Source organism: Protopterus annectens, chromosome 1.part1, assembly GCF_019279795.1.
Source record: "Protopterus annectens isolate FY-2018-M chromosome 1.part1, PAN1.0, whole genome shotgun sequence".
Classification (NCBI taxonomy): Eukaryota; Metazoa; Chordata; order Ceratodontiformes; family Protopteridae; genus Protopterus; species Protopterus annectens.
The window spans coordinates 698,943,630-698,957,969 of record NC_056726.1 but is presented as its reverse complement, the minus strand read 5'-3'; the positions used below and the strand labels follow the sequence as shown (position 1 = coordinate 698,957,969).

The 14,340-nt window shown below is 38.2% G+C and overlaps 1 protein-coding gene across 1 annotated transcript in view; it reads left to right on the top strand.

Annotated features, from left to right (window-relative positions):
- The window catches only part of PARP8 (poly(ADP-ribose) polymerase family member 8), a 1,481,732-nt gene that overhangs the window by 567,542 nt on the left and 899,850 nt on the right, over window positions 1-14,340 (top strand). The window contains exon 4 of the mRNA XM_044077685.1: window positions 6,529-6,618. Coding sequence (XP_043933620.1) covers window positions 6,529-6,618 — 90 coding nt within the window. The remainder of the gene's footprint in view (window positions 1-6,528; window positions 6,619-14,340) is intronic.

Sequence of the window (14,340 nt, the reverse complement as noted above, 5' to 3'; positions counted from 1 at the left end):
CTAAGACTTTTTAAAATATTTCAAACATTGTTTGCAATTAGGAACACAGATCTTAATGTTTTGCCCAGTCTGGCTGGTCTACCAGTTATTTTATTAGCTTTAGTGAGGTGTAATTAAGGGTTTACCTTCATGTGTGCGTATTGCACACGGGCAAATAGCAATTGTTCGAAAGGCTGTTTGAAAAGTTTGCAAACGCCGAATGGAAAAAGGTTTGAATTTACAATGAGCGAATACACATTGACATTCGCTGACTGCACATTTGCCATTTTGGGGTGGATTGCACTATAGTGGGGATTGGGAAATGGTCCCTTTCCCCACTGTAGTGCGATCTTGGAGTTAGAATATTAAAGTAGGGGGTAAAGGGGGGTGAAGGGGGGCTTTACCCCCTGCTTTAAACCTCAGTACATTTTTTTTCAACATTAATGTTTGAAAATCACCGAATCTGCTTTTCGATTTGCTGATTTTCAAACATTTCAAACTGTCGCTGTTTTTACTTTCGTGGTTTCGATTCACTCATATGAACAATTGCACCACTGTGATTTGGCGTTCTAAAGGTAAACTGTAATTAAGTTACACGTGAACAAAGAAGAAGGTTGTTTACATTTTAACATTTACTATTTTAATAAACTGCTGTCCCAGGAATGACTGGTTTGTTATACTGCTATTTTACACATTTTCTGCAAAGCACTACCCTTCAGTTTTCAGAATACACCAGGCTGGATTGGCTTTTCTGGTCTTCTCCTCAGAGGATGGTACACAGGCGTTATTCCTTGGTATTAGACTATTTTACTTAGGCATACTGGGTCCTGACATTGCCATCTTAGCATCAACCAGCCAGGTGCAGACTCCAGCATTGGGTACCTTGATGTAACAAAAATTATCCTACTTAATATTGTCTTCCTGTAACCAGCCATATCTTAATCAGGTACTATGTAATCAGTTTTGACCCCACAGTAGAGAACTTTTACAAAGGAACAGTCTTTCCACCAGATGATGGGGGTTGGTATAAGGTGTTTATCTCACAGACACCAGGTACAAAGTTTGATTGTCACCATTGAAAGGGAAATTGGCGAGGCCTACAATGGCAGCTAGCCGTAGATGAAAGGTTGGGTACATCTGTATACTTTTTCAAGAAGACATAGGTTATACTCCCTACTACTGCCTTAAAGATTGTGTAGCTGTCTGTCAGTGAGGAAGTACATTTTCAGGTGGGAAGAGCTTCAGGTGGACTCCAGGCATGTTAGTTCCTGTTCAGAATGATCACCAGTCTTGTTTCCATCGTGTAATCCACAACTCAGCTGGCTGTACAAGAGAAGGCCCAGACAGTTTCCAGAAAGTCAAATATAGTTTAATTCCAGCTCAAAGCATTAGAGTAAGTTAAATACAGAATGCCTGCTGTCTGGTAACTGATAGTTGATATGGATCATCAGTATGTATGTATGCATGCATGTGGCAAAAGAGAAGTGGGTCTCTTGCCCATCATTTCCTTCAGTGTACTCTAACATTGTTTATTTATTTTATTTATTTTACATTTGTTTACCGGGATAGTCCGACTGGATACATGTCCATTTTCAGCGGAGGCCCAGGGAGAAAAGCTCCACAAAGACAAACTTACATAGATTACACAGAAGTTAGCAAACAATTATAAAAACAAAGTGATTATATACAATGAGTTAGCAGTGATTCCCTAGTAGGGACTCACAATTGTCATGGACAGAGAATTAAAAGTAAGAGACATTAGGGAAAAATAGGTCATGAAAAGAGGGAAGGATGACCTATGGAATCTGTCCACTCTCATCACTAGCATCTGCAGAGGCCAACCCTTCACTATATTTCCTGGCCGATCTTACCTCTTTTCAACATGCCAACACTTTCAAGGGCATTGTGGTTCAGAACTGGTCATCCAGACATGGGGAGATCCTTATGCTGACCAGATTATTATAGCACCAGTACTGAAGCTCAGGCCGAGATGGTACTGCCTCCATTCTTTCAACATTTTTTTTTCATGGACAAATGCTGGACTGTGCAGGAGTTGGTTATGAAACTCTGCTAGAAGGCCATGAATTAGATGGTAGCTTAGATTGCAGGATTATTGATCTGTTGGTCGTAGTGATCATATTAATAAAAATGTATTTTGAAATCAAAACCTGCTAAATGACAATGCCCTTTTTTCTGTGGCTCATTGGCATATATAATTGTATATTTAAAAAGCAGTTTTGTAGTATCTTTACCATTTATTCCTTTTCCACTTGAAATACAGTTAACTAATTCAGATAGTTGTAATTATTGCTTTAATCACTGCTAGAATGTATTGGTGTTTTTGTATCCCCTGTCTATATTATGGCTTTGTATCTATATGTTTGGGTGAGTGTAATATTTTGTTCTGCAGAAGTCTTTATGTAAGTAAGGTAAAAATAGTTATTTTTTGTATTAAATAATTGTTACTTTCTTTCAAATGTTTTTTCTTCTAACTGTACAGATGTAGACTTACTCCAGCAACAGCAGTCTACAGGATCAGCTTGTTAGAAATGTTGAAACAAACTAGTACAACACAAGCAATTGAGAAGTGCAAATATAGGCTGTAAGATATGTAGTCCTGGAATAGGGGAAGACAGTTGTGATCATAAAAACAACTGTTAATTCATCTCTCAATTGAAATGTCAGCACTCAAAATGACAAGGGTGGGAGGTTGGCTTAATGGCTAAGGTGTTTGCCTTACAAACACAAGGTGCAGGGTTTGAGTCTCACAAGGGATAATTGGCTAGGCTTAAAATGGCTTGCCAGAGCAGTTAGCTTAGTACTAAACTATGAACCTATGAACAAGTGCTGACAAGCTGGAAAAAAGACCGAAATCCCAGAGAAAAGTGAAACTCAAAAATCATTCTTCTCCTTAAAACTTCTTTTTGCAGGGGGAAAAGCCCCACCTGAATCCCCACACCCCCTGAACTTATATGTACCAACTCTGAGATCACCATACCTTGGAGAAAAGGGAATATTTGAGAAATGCTATATCGGACTTAGTATATGTAAGTCTGTACTTTCAGCCATTCATTTTTCATGTTTCATGACAAGCGCTAGCAGGTCCTGACATTTCAAATGGTTACTGTTAATTCACACACCCCACAATGTTTCAGTGGCACAACAGGAGTATCTGTTCTGGTGTCTCATTAGACTATGATTTTTGCGTTTGCTGATATCTAAGCATTTCTTTCCTGTTCGTATACACTGTTCATCAGGAACCTTTGTGATGTGTGGTAACCATACCTCTCTATCTGTTAGTACAAGAAATCTTGACACAGCCTAAAAGAATGGAGGGACAAAGGCCTAAAAATAGGGACACATTTTAAATATTGCTCTTATAAACTTAGAAAGTTGCTCGAATAACAGGTTTTGTGTTACCATGCATTTTCTGAAAGATATGAAGTCTTAAACTCAAATGCATGTTATTATTTAGTGACTTCAATTTCAGTAATTTGCCAGAAAAATCACATATTTTATGAGGAACAGTCCAAAATATATGAGGCAAAAATCTGGACATTCTGCAACAATCTGGAGGGTTGAGATGTATGGTGGTAATCTCCAAACTCTGGACCCCACCCAATTCAGGTTTGTAAAAGGCAGATCATGTCTCCTAAACCTGATAGACTTCTTTGAAGCAGTTACCAAAGACGTAGATGAAGGTAAGGTGGTTCATACAGTCTATCTAGATCTCGCCAAGGTTTTCGACACCATCCCCCACTCTGGAACTATAGATAAACTCACTAAACTAGGTATCAATCGCTATGTCTCAAAATGGGTTGCCAACTGGCAGATTGACAGAACCCACACTGTGAAAGTAGCAGACTCCAAATCCGACCTCAGACCAGTGACGAGTGGAGTACCACAGGGTTCAGTCATGGGTCCTCTCCTGTATGGTATCTACTTCTCTGAAGTACAGGCTAACACAGAAGGTCTTTGGCTAACGAAGTTCACAGATGACTGCAAGCTAGGAGCCATAATCAAAACTCCTAATGATGTGGACATCCTACAAAAGGGCCTCACTGAGACAGATGCCTAGTGTCAAAGCCATGGCCTCAAGCTCAGTGCCAAAAAGTGCATTGTCATCCCTTTTGGTAAAAACTCTGTACCCATGAACTACCACATAGGCGGTGGTGTACTTAACACCAAAAGTGTGATAAGAGACCTTGGGACACAGGTGGACAGTAGTCTCTCCTTTGATAATCACATCGCCACAGTAGTCAGGAAATCCTTCTATGTGGCACATCTCATCACAAAAGGTTTCTCATCCAGGAAAAAAGAGGTTATTGTTCTCCTCTACTCGTCACTCATTAGACCCATGATAGAATAAAGTGCCCCTTTTGGTATGTACCTCACAAGACATGTAGAACAACTGGAAAGGCCACAGAAATACCTCATAAAGAGGATTACCAGCCTCAAACAGATGGCCTACGCAGACTGTCTCAAAAAACTCCAGCTTTACTCCGTCGCATATCGCCTACTCAGAGGCAATCTCTGCCTAACATACAAAGTTATGTCAAACCCAGAGCTTTTGGACATGCTCCACTTAAAGAAATCCCAATCCCATCGAGCTACATGCTCTAGGGACCTAAACCTTGTCACCACAATAAACAGAACATGCTGGAGGGATAGATTCCTGTCCCAGAGACTTCCCATACTCTGGAACAAATTACCTATCTATATCAAACATAGCTCCTCATTAGCACTCTTCAAGAAAAATCTTGATGATTGGATGGGAGATAGGAAATTCACCCTGGGGATCAGTTCTGTGGCTCTGCTCAACAGGGGCACAGGAAAATAATTTTCTTGGGTGGCGAAAGCCAGGGTACCTTTTTGGCTAGGCTTATATAGGCCCTAGGGCCAATAGCCTAGTACCTACCTATGAACCTATGAACGCATGTACATAAACTATGAAACATATCATCGGACACTTTTATGTATCTCAATACTATTTGCACAGCGATTTTTCTGTGTGGACTTTCACACTTCTGTGTGTATCATGTCTGTGAATCCTCCTTTTAGTCTGTTATACTTAGTAGAATTACTCTCATATGCTGTTATTGTACTTTATAGTACTAAAGGCTGCGTGGGTTTCAATGGAATTGGTACATATTATTATCCATTTTGGCATGCAGTGAGAACCAACAGCATGCATTGATCACCTATACATAGAGATTCAAGTCATTCAGTACTGGTTGCATGAGTTTAACACATTATCAGGGAATATGCATTTGCACATTCTTTGAAAAGAGGATCTAACAGACTACGTTTTTTTAGTTGCATGTCAGGTGTTTGAAGACTCACTTTGTCAAACTAACTGAGCTACGGAACAAGTAATTAAATATGCAATGAATGGCACAGTGGCGAATATCTTCTTTGTGGCAGGTCACAGTACAGCAGGAATAAGGACATTGCCTTTTCCCCACTGTTGTGTGATCTCAGAGTTAGTATATATATATATATATATATATATATATATATATACATATATATATATATATATATATATATATATATATATATATATATATATATATATATATATATATATATATATATATATATATATATATATATATATATATATATATATATATATATATATATATATATATATATATATATCACACATGCATATATATTTATCATACATGTATATATATACATATATATATATATATATATATATATATATATATATATATATATATATATATATCACACATGCATATATATTTATCATACATGTATATATATATATATATATATATATATATATCGCACACGTGTGTATATATATATATATATATATATATATATATAGAGAGAGAGAGAGTGAGTGAAGAGTGAGAGATAAAAGTCTAGGACTACTTTTTCACTGTTTCCAATGTCTACATCCAGAATATCGACATTACAACATCAAAACATGGAATGTCAGCACACACTGAGCATGCTCCCAGGATCGCCCCAGAGCAGGCTAAACTAACAACAAGTATTTTTGCAGAGGGACAAGTCTGCCTGTAACCCCTATGTGGGGACTTTGCTCCCCATACCACATGCTAATTATACATACTAACTCCGAGATCCAGGGAAAAGGAATGTTGACAGACTGTTTCTGTTGACTATGTGTTGTTAGTCAAACAGATGTTTATTAGAATGTTTATTAGAATGTTAACATTGTGCACATTAGACAGGAAGTATGGGAGCCACACACACACACACACACACACACACACACACACACACACATATATATATATAGAGAGAGCACATAGCAACATAGCACAGAGTATGAGAGACTGTTTCCCCAGACATTCCAGCTTGCCCCCTTCAAAAAACATTTGCTTGTAGGTTCTGCTCTGTGAAATATTTTATATTTAGTGCTCAATATTTTGATTTTTTAATTGGTTTACTACAAATAGTTTTATTTTCAATTAAGTAAAATACATTTGTTGTATTATATGTTGAGTAGTGTTTGTATATACACAAATCATTTTTTACTATTTTTAGATAATACATATGTATCAAGTCCTGAAAATGAAGAAGATGGGTTAGTTACAACAGATCCTATTCCAGTGATCTTCCAGAGAATTGCTACAGGTAAGTTGCCTTTTTTTTCAGATGAATTTGATTTTTATTTAAAACATTGTACTACCTGATTGTAATATAGATCTGCTAATGACAAGTTAGATTAAAAGGATAGAAAAATGTTCAGACAGAAATACATATTCTTCTTAGAAGTTACTTTTAAACTGTCAGTACATCAACACCTAAATATATTTTTGCATTGTTTCCATATTCTAGTTTCATGCAAAATTTGTAATATGAAGATAATTATGCAGTTGGCATATTTTCTCCTCCTGTAGAAGTTATTGCACTCCAATCAGGAAATGAAGTGCAATAAATCCCAGCAAGTGTGGTTAATGCACTATAATAATGATCAGTGCTGCAACCGAGATATCAGAAATGTTGCCCCCCCATTTTTTCTAATTACTAGGCAGTGAAACTCCTGTAACACATTTTTCAGGAATAGATTCAATGCTATCGAGAGTTAAATTAATTATTTTAGATGAACTGCTTTTGTTGTTTTACTTTTTGTAAACACACCTATCCTACCTATTTAAACACTTCCTTAGCATCTGTGTCTTGATGCTCCCCCGTGTAGTGGCAGCTACTACCTTTCCTAGATGCACTGCAGGAGCATCAGCACATGTTTGGGTATGAGCCTACTTAACACTCTGCAGTGCTGCAACTAATGACTTCCATAAACTCAGAAAGAGAGATGGAGGTAACTGCAGTGATGATGGAGTTGGCCTTATATACAGTGGCCATTTTTAAAAAATGGTAAGGTGATTGTTTTCAAAATAACGATAAAGGAATACATCGTGGTTGGTTTGTGAGTAATTCATAGCTTTACTTATGGCAGTCTGGCTCTTGGTAATCTAACTTTCAAATGAAGCATAGTTCTATGAATGCCAGATAATAATTCAGAAATGATTGAACATCTTCATCATCCACGATTTGAGAAAGTGATGGCAGGAACATCAAGATGTAGTTAAATAGTTAAACCAGTAAATACAGAAATAAGGAACTAAATCAATCAATAACTAAAGGTCATTGGCAGTAATATCGAGATGCAGTGAAGTAGTTAAATAAGTAAGCAAGTACTTTTAATGGTACTGGTGACATAAACAAGTATGTAAATAAAGGAAGAAAGGTCCTGGCAGTGAGTTTATATAGTCCAGTTAAATAAATGAATGAGCAAAGTTAGTGGCATTATGAGAGGTGGCGTAAGTGATTAAGCAAATCAGTATAATAAATATAGTACCAGTGAATCATGCACACTCCACTGTGATCATCTTATTGAAAGGGTCTACATGATGCCAACAAAAAAAAAAAAAAGCCGAGGATCGAACCAGAGAACCTCTTGCTGTGAGGTGACAATGCTAACCGCTGCACCATCGTGGCCGCCCACATCCAAATTACTGACACTAAATACCAATGTCAGGGTCTGTAACCACTACTTCAATGAGCAGCTCACCAGCCTCCCTGCAACAGCCTTTCTTAGCCTACTGCAACATGTGCTCTATGGCGCCACCTTGCTGCTTTTAATGTTTCAAGTTCAATGTTCCTGCCATCTATATAAAAAGACAGTCTATGTAGAGGATGTTGGAAAACTTCTGAATGATTAAGTGCCATTTGAGGAAGTATGCTTCAACTGAAAGTTAGGGAGCCGAGGCTCTACTTGTTCATTCAGCTTGCACCATCCCCATCCTAACAAAATCTGTGTCCTCACTGTAAGAAAGATATGAACTACTGACCCCCTTCCATGTTGTATTGCTTAATTTTCAACAACATGTAGACCAAATGTATTGACATATAATTATCTTAAATTACAACGTGATTATCGTGTTGCTTTGGGATGTGTTTTTCATGGATAGCTATTCTGAGGCCCATAAACCAGTGAATTACAGTCACATTAAATGTCTTGTTTTCCCCTGCTAAAGATGAGGAGTGACCTAACATAAACCCTTAAAATGTCAAGCAGCCCAGCCATATAGCTTTGAAAGGTTCCTTTTCTAGTCAACCAAGTTTTCAGTTATTTATGTAAAATTGAAGTCAGGAACTAACATGTCAACTTCATTCTTTCACTACAGTTTATCATTTCTGTATCCACATAATCATCTTGATATCTGCTTTTGTCACAGTAGAAGGCAATGGTAGCATTTGATTTCAGTGACTCAGTTTAACAAATGCACACATCATCAAAACACTTTCATTTAAATTTTGTACATCATACAAATAGCCCATTGGTTGAGGGGTACAAAGAAACTTGTATAGCATGGAAATCAGGGCTTTGATGGAAGGTACACAGAGTTTACACCAATAATATGTAGGGTCTTTGTCCTCACAGGGAACACTTTTTTCCAGCATTTTGCATTTGAACAAATAGCCTTTAAAATAGGTATATTCTTTGAAAAAGCACTCAACAAAGTTTGTTTCAGTAATTATTTCCATGTCATTTTATGGTCATTATAATATCATCATTTTAGTCCTATTCTTTTAAGGAGATCACCCAGGCAGCGATCAGTGATTTATTACTTACCTTAGTTCCTGTTATTCAAGTGACTTCCACAGTGCTGGTCCCAGAAGCATGCATGGTTCTATACATGAGTTTATCCCCTAGATTGCAACTTCAAAACTGCTTGGTGGATGCTCATCCTTGATCCTGTATGCTGCATAGTTTGAGAAAACATCCTGCATGAGGTGTCAGACTGGACTGCCATCCCTTCCACCAGGTGGACTAGTGAATGTCAACAGTTCACTCCCATCCTCTGTGGTTAGCTCCTCCAGTGTCCAGTCCACTGAATAAAAGTAGGTGAGCTGGGTTGCAGTCAGTGCTTTATTTATATACACACTGAGCTCTCAAATGTTTTTGATTGTTCGTCTGTAACTTCATTGCAACAGAACAATACCTTCAGCTATATTTAACTCTGCATAAAGACTACATAACTTACCACTTTTATGTATTTCACTATTAAAGTGTTTTGCAGCTGTAAAATTTCTAGCTTTGCCATTTACCACTGCATGTGATGAATGAATTGCTGAACAGCATTTTTGCCTAATTAGCAATATTTTTATCTTTTATTTTGTTTTAAAAGCCTGTAAAATGTGCACGTTTCCTTCACTCATGCTACTGAAGATAAATAGTAAACTTTAACCTTAGTTACCTCTGTACAGGGAGAGTGCAGAGAGCATTTATAGGCATTAATGGATGCAACACGAATCATACATGGACACCCGTTCATTAAATTATGTGGACACATCTCACACTAGCCCTAACGTGACCTGCTCCAACTTCATTTGGACTGCAGTTTAATAAAAAGTTTATGACATTTTTTATTAAAAAGTGGCACAAATAAATAATGAATGCAAATTCAAAGGAAGCACAACACTTAACAAATGCTACATTTCAAATATGGATCTTGACAAAGTACTTTAAAGTTCAAGCTGGATATGTACCATTGTAATAATAATCCTTCCTATGTTTTTCTCACTAGCTGCTTTGTTAAGTGCTATTACTAGTATTTTATTAACTAATATGTTAAAAAAGAAGATGACAGCACTAAGGGTGCAAAAAAGCAAGAGTACTTGAAGTCAGTTTATTTGTTTATATTGTTTATTTAAACCTTTGTCTTTACATGGCAAGTATACTCTGAGTGCCAGCTTATTTTTTTAATGTGTGGTTGGCCTTCTGAAAAAATGTCACAATTTTTCAAGTAATTAAATAATGTAAAACAACACTTTAATAGGATGTGGATTGAAGATGACAAGAGACTAATTTGGCATAGATAATGCCTTAAACACATTTACTGCCCTTCACCAGCAGTACATTGTCTGTCTAAAATGCATACATGTAATATGTACTAAATGTAGTATTTTATAACAAAAGTGCAGATAAAATGCTATCTTTTACTATTAGGAGTAAAGGCTAACATCATCACAGTGCTAATTCCTTAAAGTTCTGTAACTTTCTATCCCTGATATGTGTTTCTGGGACAGTCATTACTGCTTAGTTTATTACCCTTCTGAGATGCATTTTGTGGCTTGAGTACATACTCAAGTGCTATATATTACTTCAGTCACAAACGTACTTCTACATGGCTGGCTACAGCAAAGCAAGCCCACATGCAGATCAGCAAATATCAAAGTGACCTAGTTTGAAAATGAATGACTCTTCAGAATAATATGCTACCCAATAAGAAAACAGTTCTTTAATATTAGAGAAGAAGCATTTTATTTGTTTATTTATTTATTGACTTTTGATTACTGGAAATGTCCGACTGATAGAAGCCCATTTTCAGTGGAGGCCCGGGAAGAAAAGCACCAAATTATTTCAAAATATTTTAAGAACAATAATTTTACAATCCTCAAAAGTAAAACAAAAACATCTGCACTTGAAATAATTATAACAAATTAGACATATCATAAAACATTGGTTATGAATCGAAAAAAGGTATATGGCAATCATTTAATATTTACAGAAATTTTAGACAGTTTATAGAAAAGTAAAGGTAAGTTAGTCTAATACTAATAGGAATTGCAACATGAAGTGCGGTAAAAACAGGCTTATGGTATATTTAAAGTGAAAGTCAGGGAAGAGAATTAGATAACAGTAAAGAAAATAATTGAAGAAGGGAGAGTAAGGAGGTATAAGGAATGAAAAGGTACTTATTCACATTTAGTGATATACAGTAAACTCTGTTAACTGGCACCCATGGGGATTGGTAGATGCTGATAACTGTAGTTTCTGGTTTCTTGAGAGGTACTTTTAAAAATAGGCCTGACTAATACTGTACCCTATACTATCTGTTTGATTTGACTTGTTCTCAGGTTGGGGAGAGAGGGACTTTTTTCCTATCTTCCTTTTTAAAACTCTAAGGGGGGAATTCAGTGAAGCCTACATGGAGTGATTTTCCATGTAGACATAGTGGCATGGAACTTACATGGAAGTAAGCAGCAGTGCGATCCATTAAACAGAGCAGAAGGGTGTGCACGAGCGTGCGGACATGGAAGTGTCCGTGGCATGCAAATCACCTTATAAGCAGGTGAACTGCATGCAAATGAGGGTGCTTGAGTGATCCAGCAAGCAGACAGGCAGTCCTGCAGACCCCATGTTGGTGTCCGAAGTGCATACGAAAAATTTCCATGTACAAGAAAATAAAAATTGAACAGAGGCTGTAAAATCCCATTTAGAAGGTCAGAAATTGCCTAGAAGGCACATATATATGCAAAGCTATGCCCTGTGTGCACAAATAATGCAAAATAATGTAATATAATTTTGTTTTAATACCCATATTACATTTGCATGGTGCGCAGCAGTGCACAAATGTGCTGTTCTGAAAAAAAATATTTAAAAGTTTAAAAATTAAAAATAAGAAATAATGTGAGAATAATGCATTATAGGGCCCTGCATAAAGTATGTACAATTGTAAATTTCAGTGGCTGCTAAGGAGGCAGGCCCTGGAATAGTGCAGAATCCAGGTTGTGTGCATGGATTTTGTATGCAAATGAGCTGGGGTTACTGAATAGCAAAAATGGGCTACTGTGTCCGCAGATAAAATCCGTGTAGCCCCAGAACCATGTTGGTGTCCACAGAAGAGCTAGCTGACATCAAAAGGGGGTGTGTAACTATATGTTTAAGTGGATTGGAGCTTAGCAGTTCCCGTTTGTGTGGCACTCCTCTGAGCTAAGCAGGGTGGGGGTGTCCAGTGCTGCTAAACTTTGTTTAGCTTCAGGGCACTTGTTTCAGCTGGTTTGAGCATGTTTGCATGCTGCTGTGCTTAGCAGGGAAGGCAGTTAAAAAAAAGGAAATAGCCCGTGTAAGCCAATCATGTATAAATGACTGATAACCCCTGTGTTCCACTTACACTGGGCCATTCAAACCCTTCATTGATGTACCTTTCAGGTGGAATGCATCGTAGTTAGCCAATTACACAGGCTGCATCTGTAGCAGACCACTATAAATTATGCATATACCCTACAATCTGATTTTTCCACCATACTCTGCCCCATTGGAGTACAGACCTGGGAATTTTAACTGAATGCTAGGGGCTGATCTCTGCTGCATCTGTATGTGCTAGATGCTGAGTTCAGTGCTGATATTACTGCTGACAATAGACCTAGACTGAGAAGGAGAAGAGTGTTCAGGCCCAGGGTAACCTTCCAGGAGCTGCATGAAATGGAGATTGTAGAGAGCTACAGGGTGGACAAGGACATACTACAAGAACTCACCAAGCTCTGCCCCCCTCAATGAACACCCAGAGTCAACAGAGGGGAAGCAGTCCCACTGGAAACAAAGTTATCTGTAGCCCATAGAATACTAGCTACAGGTAATTTTCAAAGACCAACTGGGGACATGATGGGGGTCTCACAGGCATCAGCATCCAGGGTACTCCACCATTTCCTGGCTGCCATGCAAACACATGTCAGTGAGCACATTTATTTACCCCACACCCTTGAGGAGAGGGCCAGCAGTATGCATCTCTTCTACTGTGTAGCACACTACCTTGTGGTATTGGGGGTCATAGACTGCACTCATGTACACATAAAAGCACCGCTCGGTGAGGAGGGTAGAGTCTACATCATCCACAAGGAGTATCACTCCATCAGCTGCCATGTCATGTGCAATACCCACGGCATTATCATGAATGTGTGTGCTGGCAGCCCTGACAGTTATCACAACTCCCATACCTGACATGCATCACAGCTGTAATAGATGTTTGCCAGGGGGGACATCCCATACGGCCATCTAGTGGGGAATGCTGACTATGCACTGGAACTGTAGATGATGACACCCAACAGAAATGCACACACACCTACTGAAAAATGCCATAATGAGGCTGTGATTCCCCTGCATTTGCCCAGTAATCAAGGTGCCTCAATCCTGACCACTGGCAACAGTGAGGGGCATACACACTGGGAGGATGACAAGTACCCACGCAGTAAAGTGCAATTTCTCTTAAGAGCACACAGAGATCACAGTCAGTCTGAGGATGGTTTCTCCCTCTCTCTCCAGCTCCCCAGTAAGTCTCCCACTGGCACAGCTATAGGGTTGAGATCTCAGCCGAGTGGCCATGCTAAGACCTCCAGCACCCTCTCTGTCCAACTAGTGCTTTGTGTCCTTGCCCAAGTAGCTGACATACACACACACTTTGAGATTTGATTTATATACAAGCACACACAAACACACACATAAACACACACAAACACAAACACACACACACAGACACACACACACACACACCTGGGGAAGGCTGGCACAGGTTTACTAGCTATGCCCCTCTCTGCCCAGACTCTAAGGTAGTTCCAGCTGCCACCAGTCAACTCTTTATCAGCTACTATAAGGCCCTTACAAAGTATGTCCAATCTTACTGTGTAATGTTGCTACTATCCAAATGGTAGTGCTGATCAAGACTTGCAAGACTGTTTAGGAGTGACCTGTATAGTGTCACCAAATACATATGCAAGTACTGTAAGAGCTTAAATATATCTCACAAATATCAGCCACAAAGATAGGTTTAAATATCAAGAAAAGCAGAAGACAAGTGATGCTGGTAAGCTGTACTTACAAAAACAGTCCAATAACATAAAAACAAAGGAAGCAACAGGCCACGGCTGTATATAAATTAAAACAATTTAATCCACAACAGACAACAAAAGATGAGTGCTTTCGTGGACCAAGCCACTTCATCAGACAATGAAATGAAACAAAAAATTCCTTTATATACCATCCCATGCTCATTGATTAAAACCCCACCT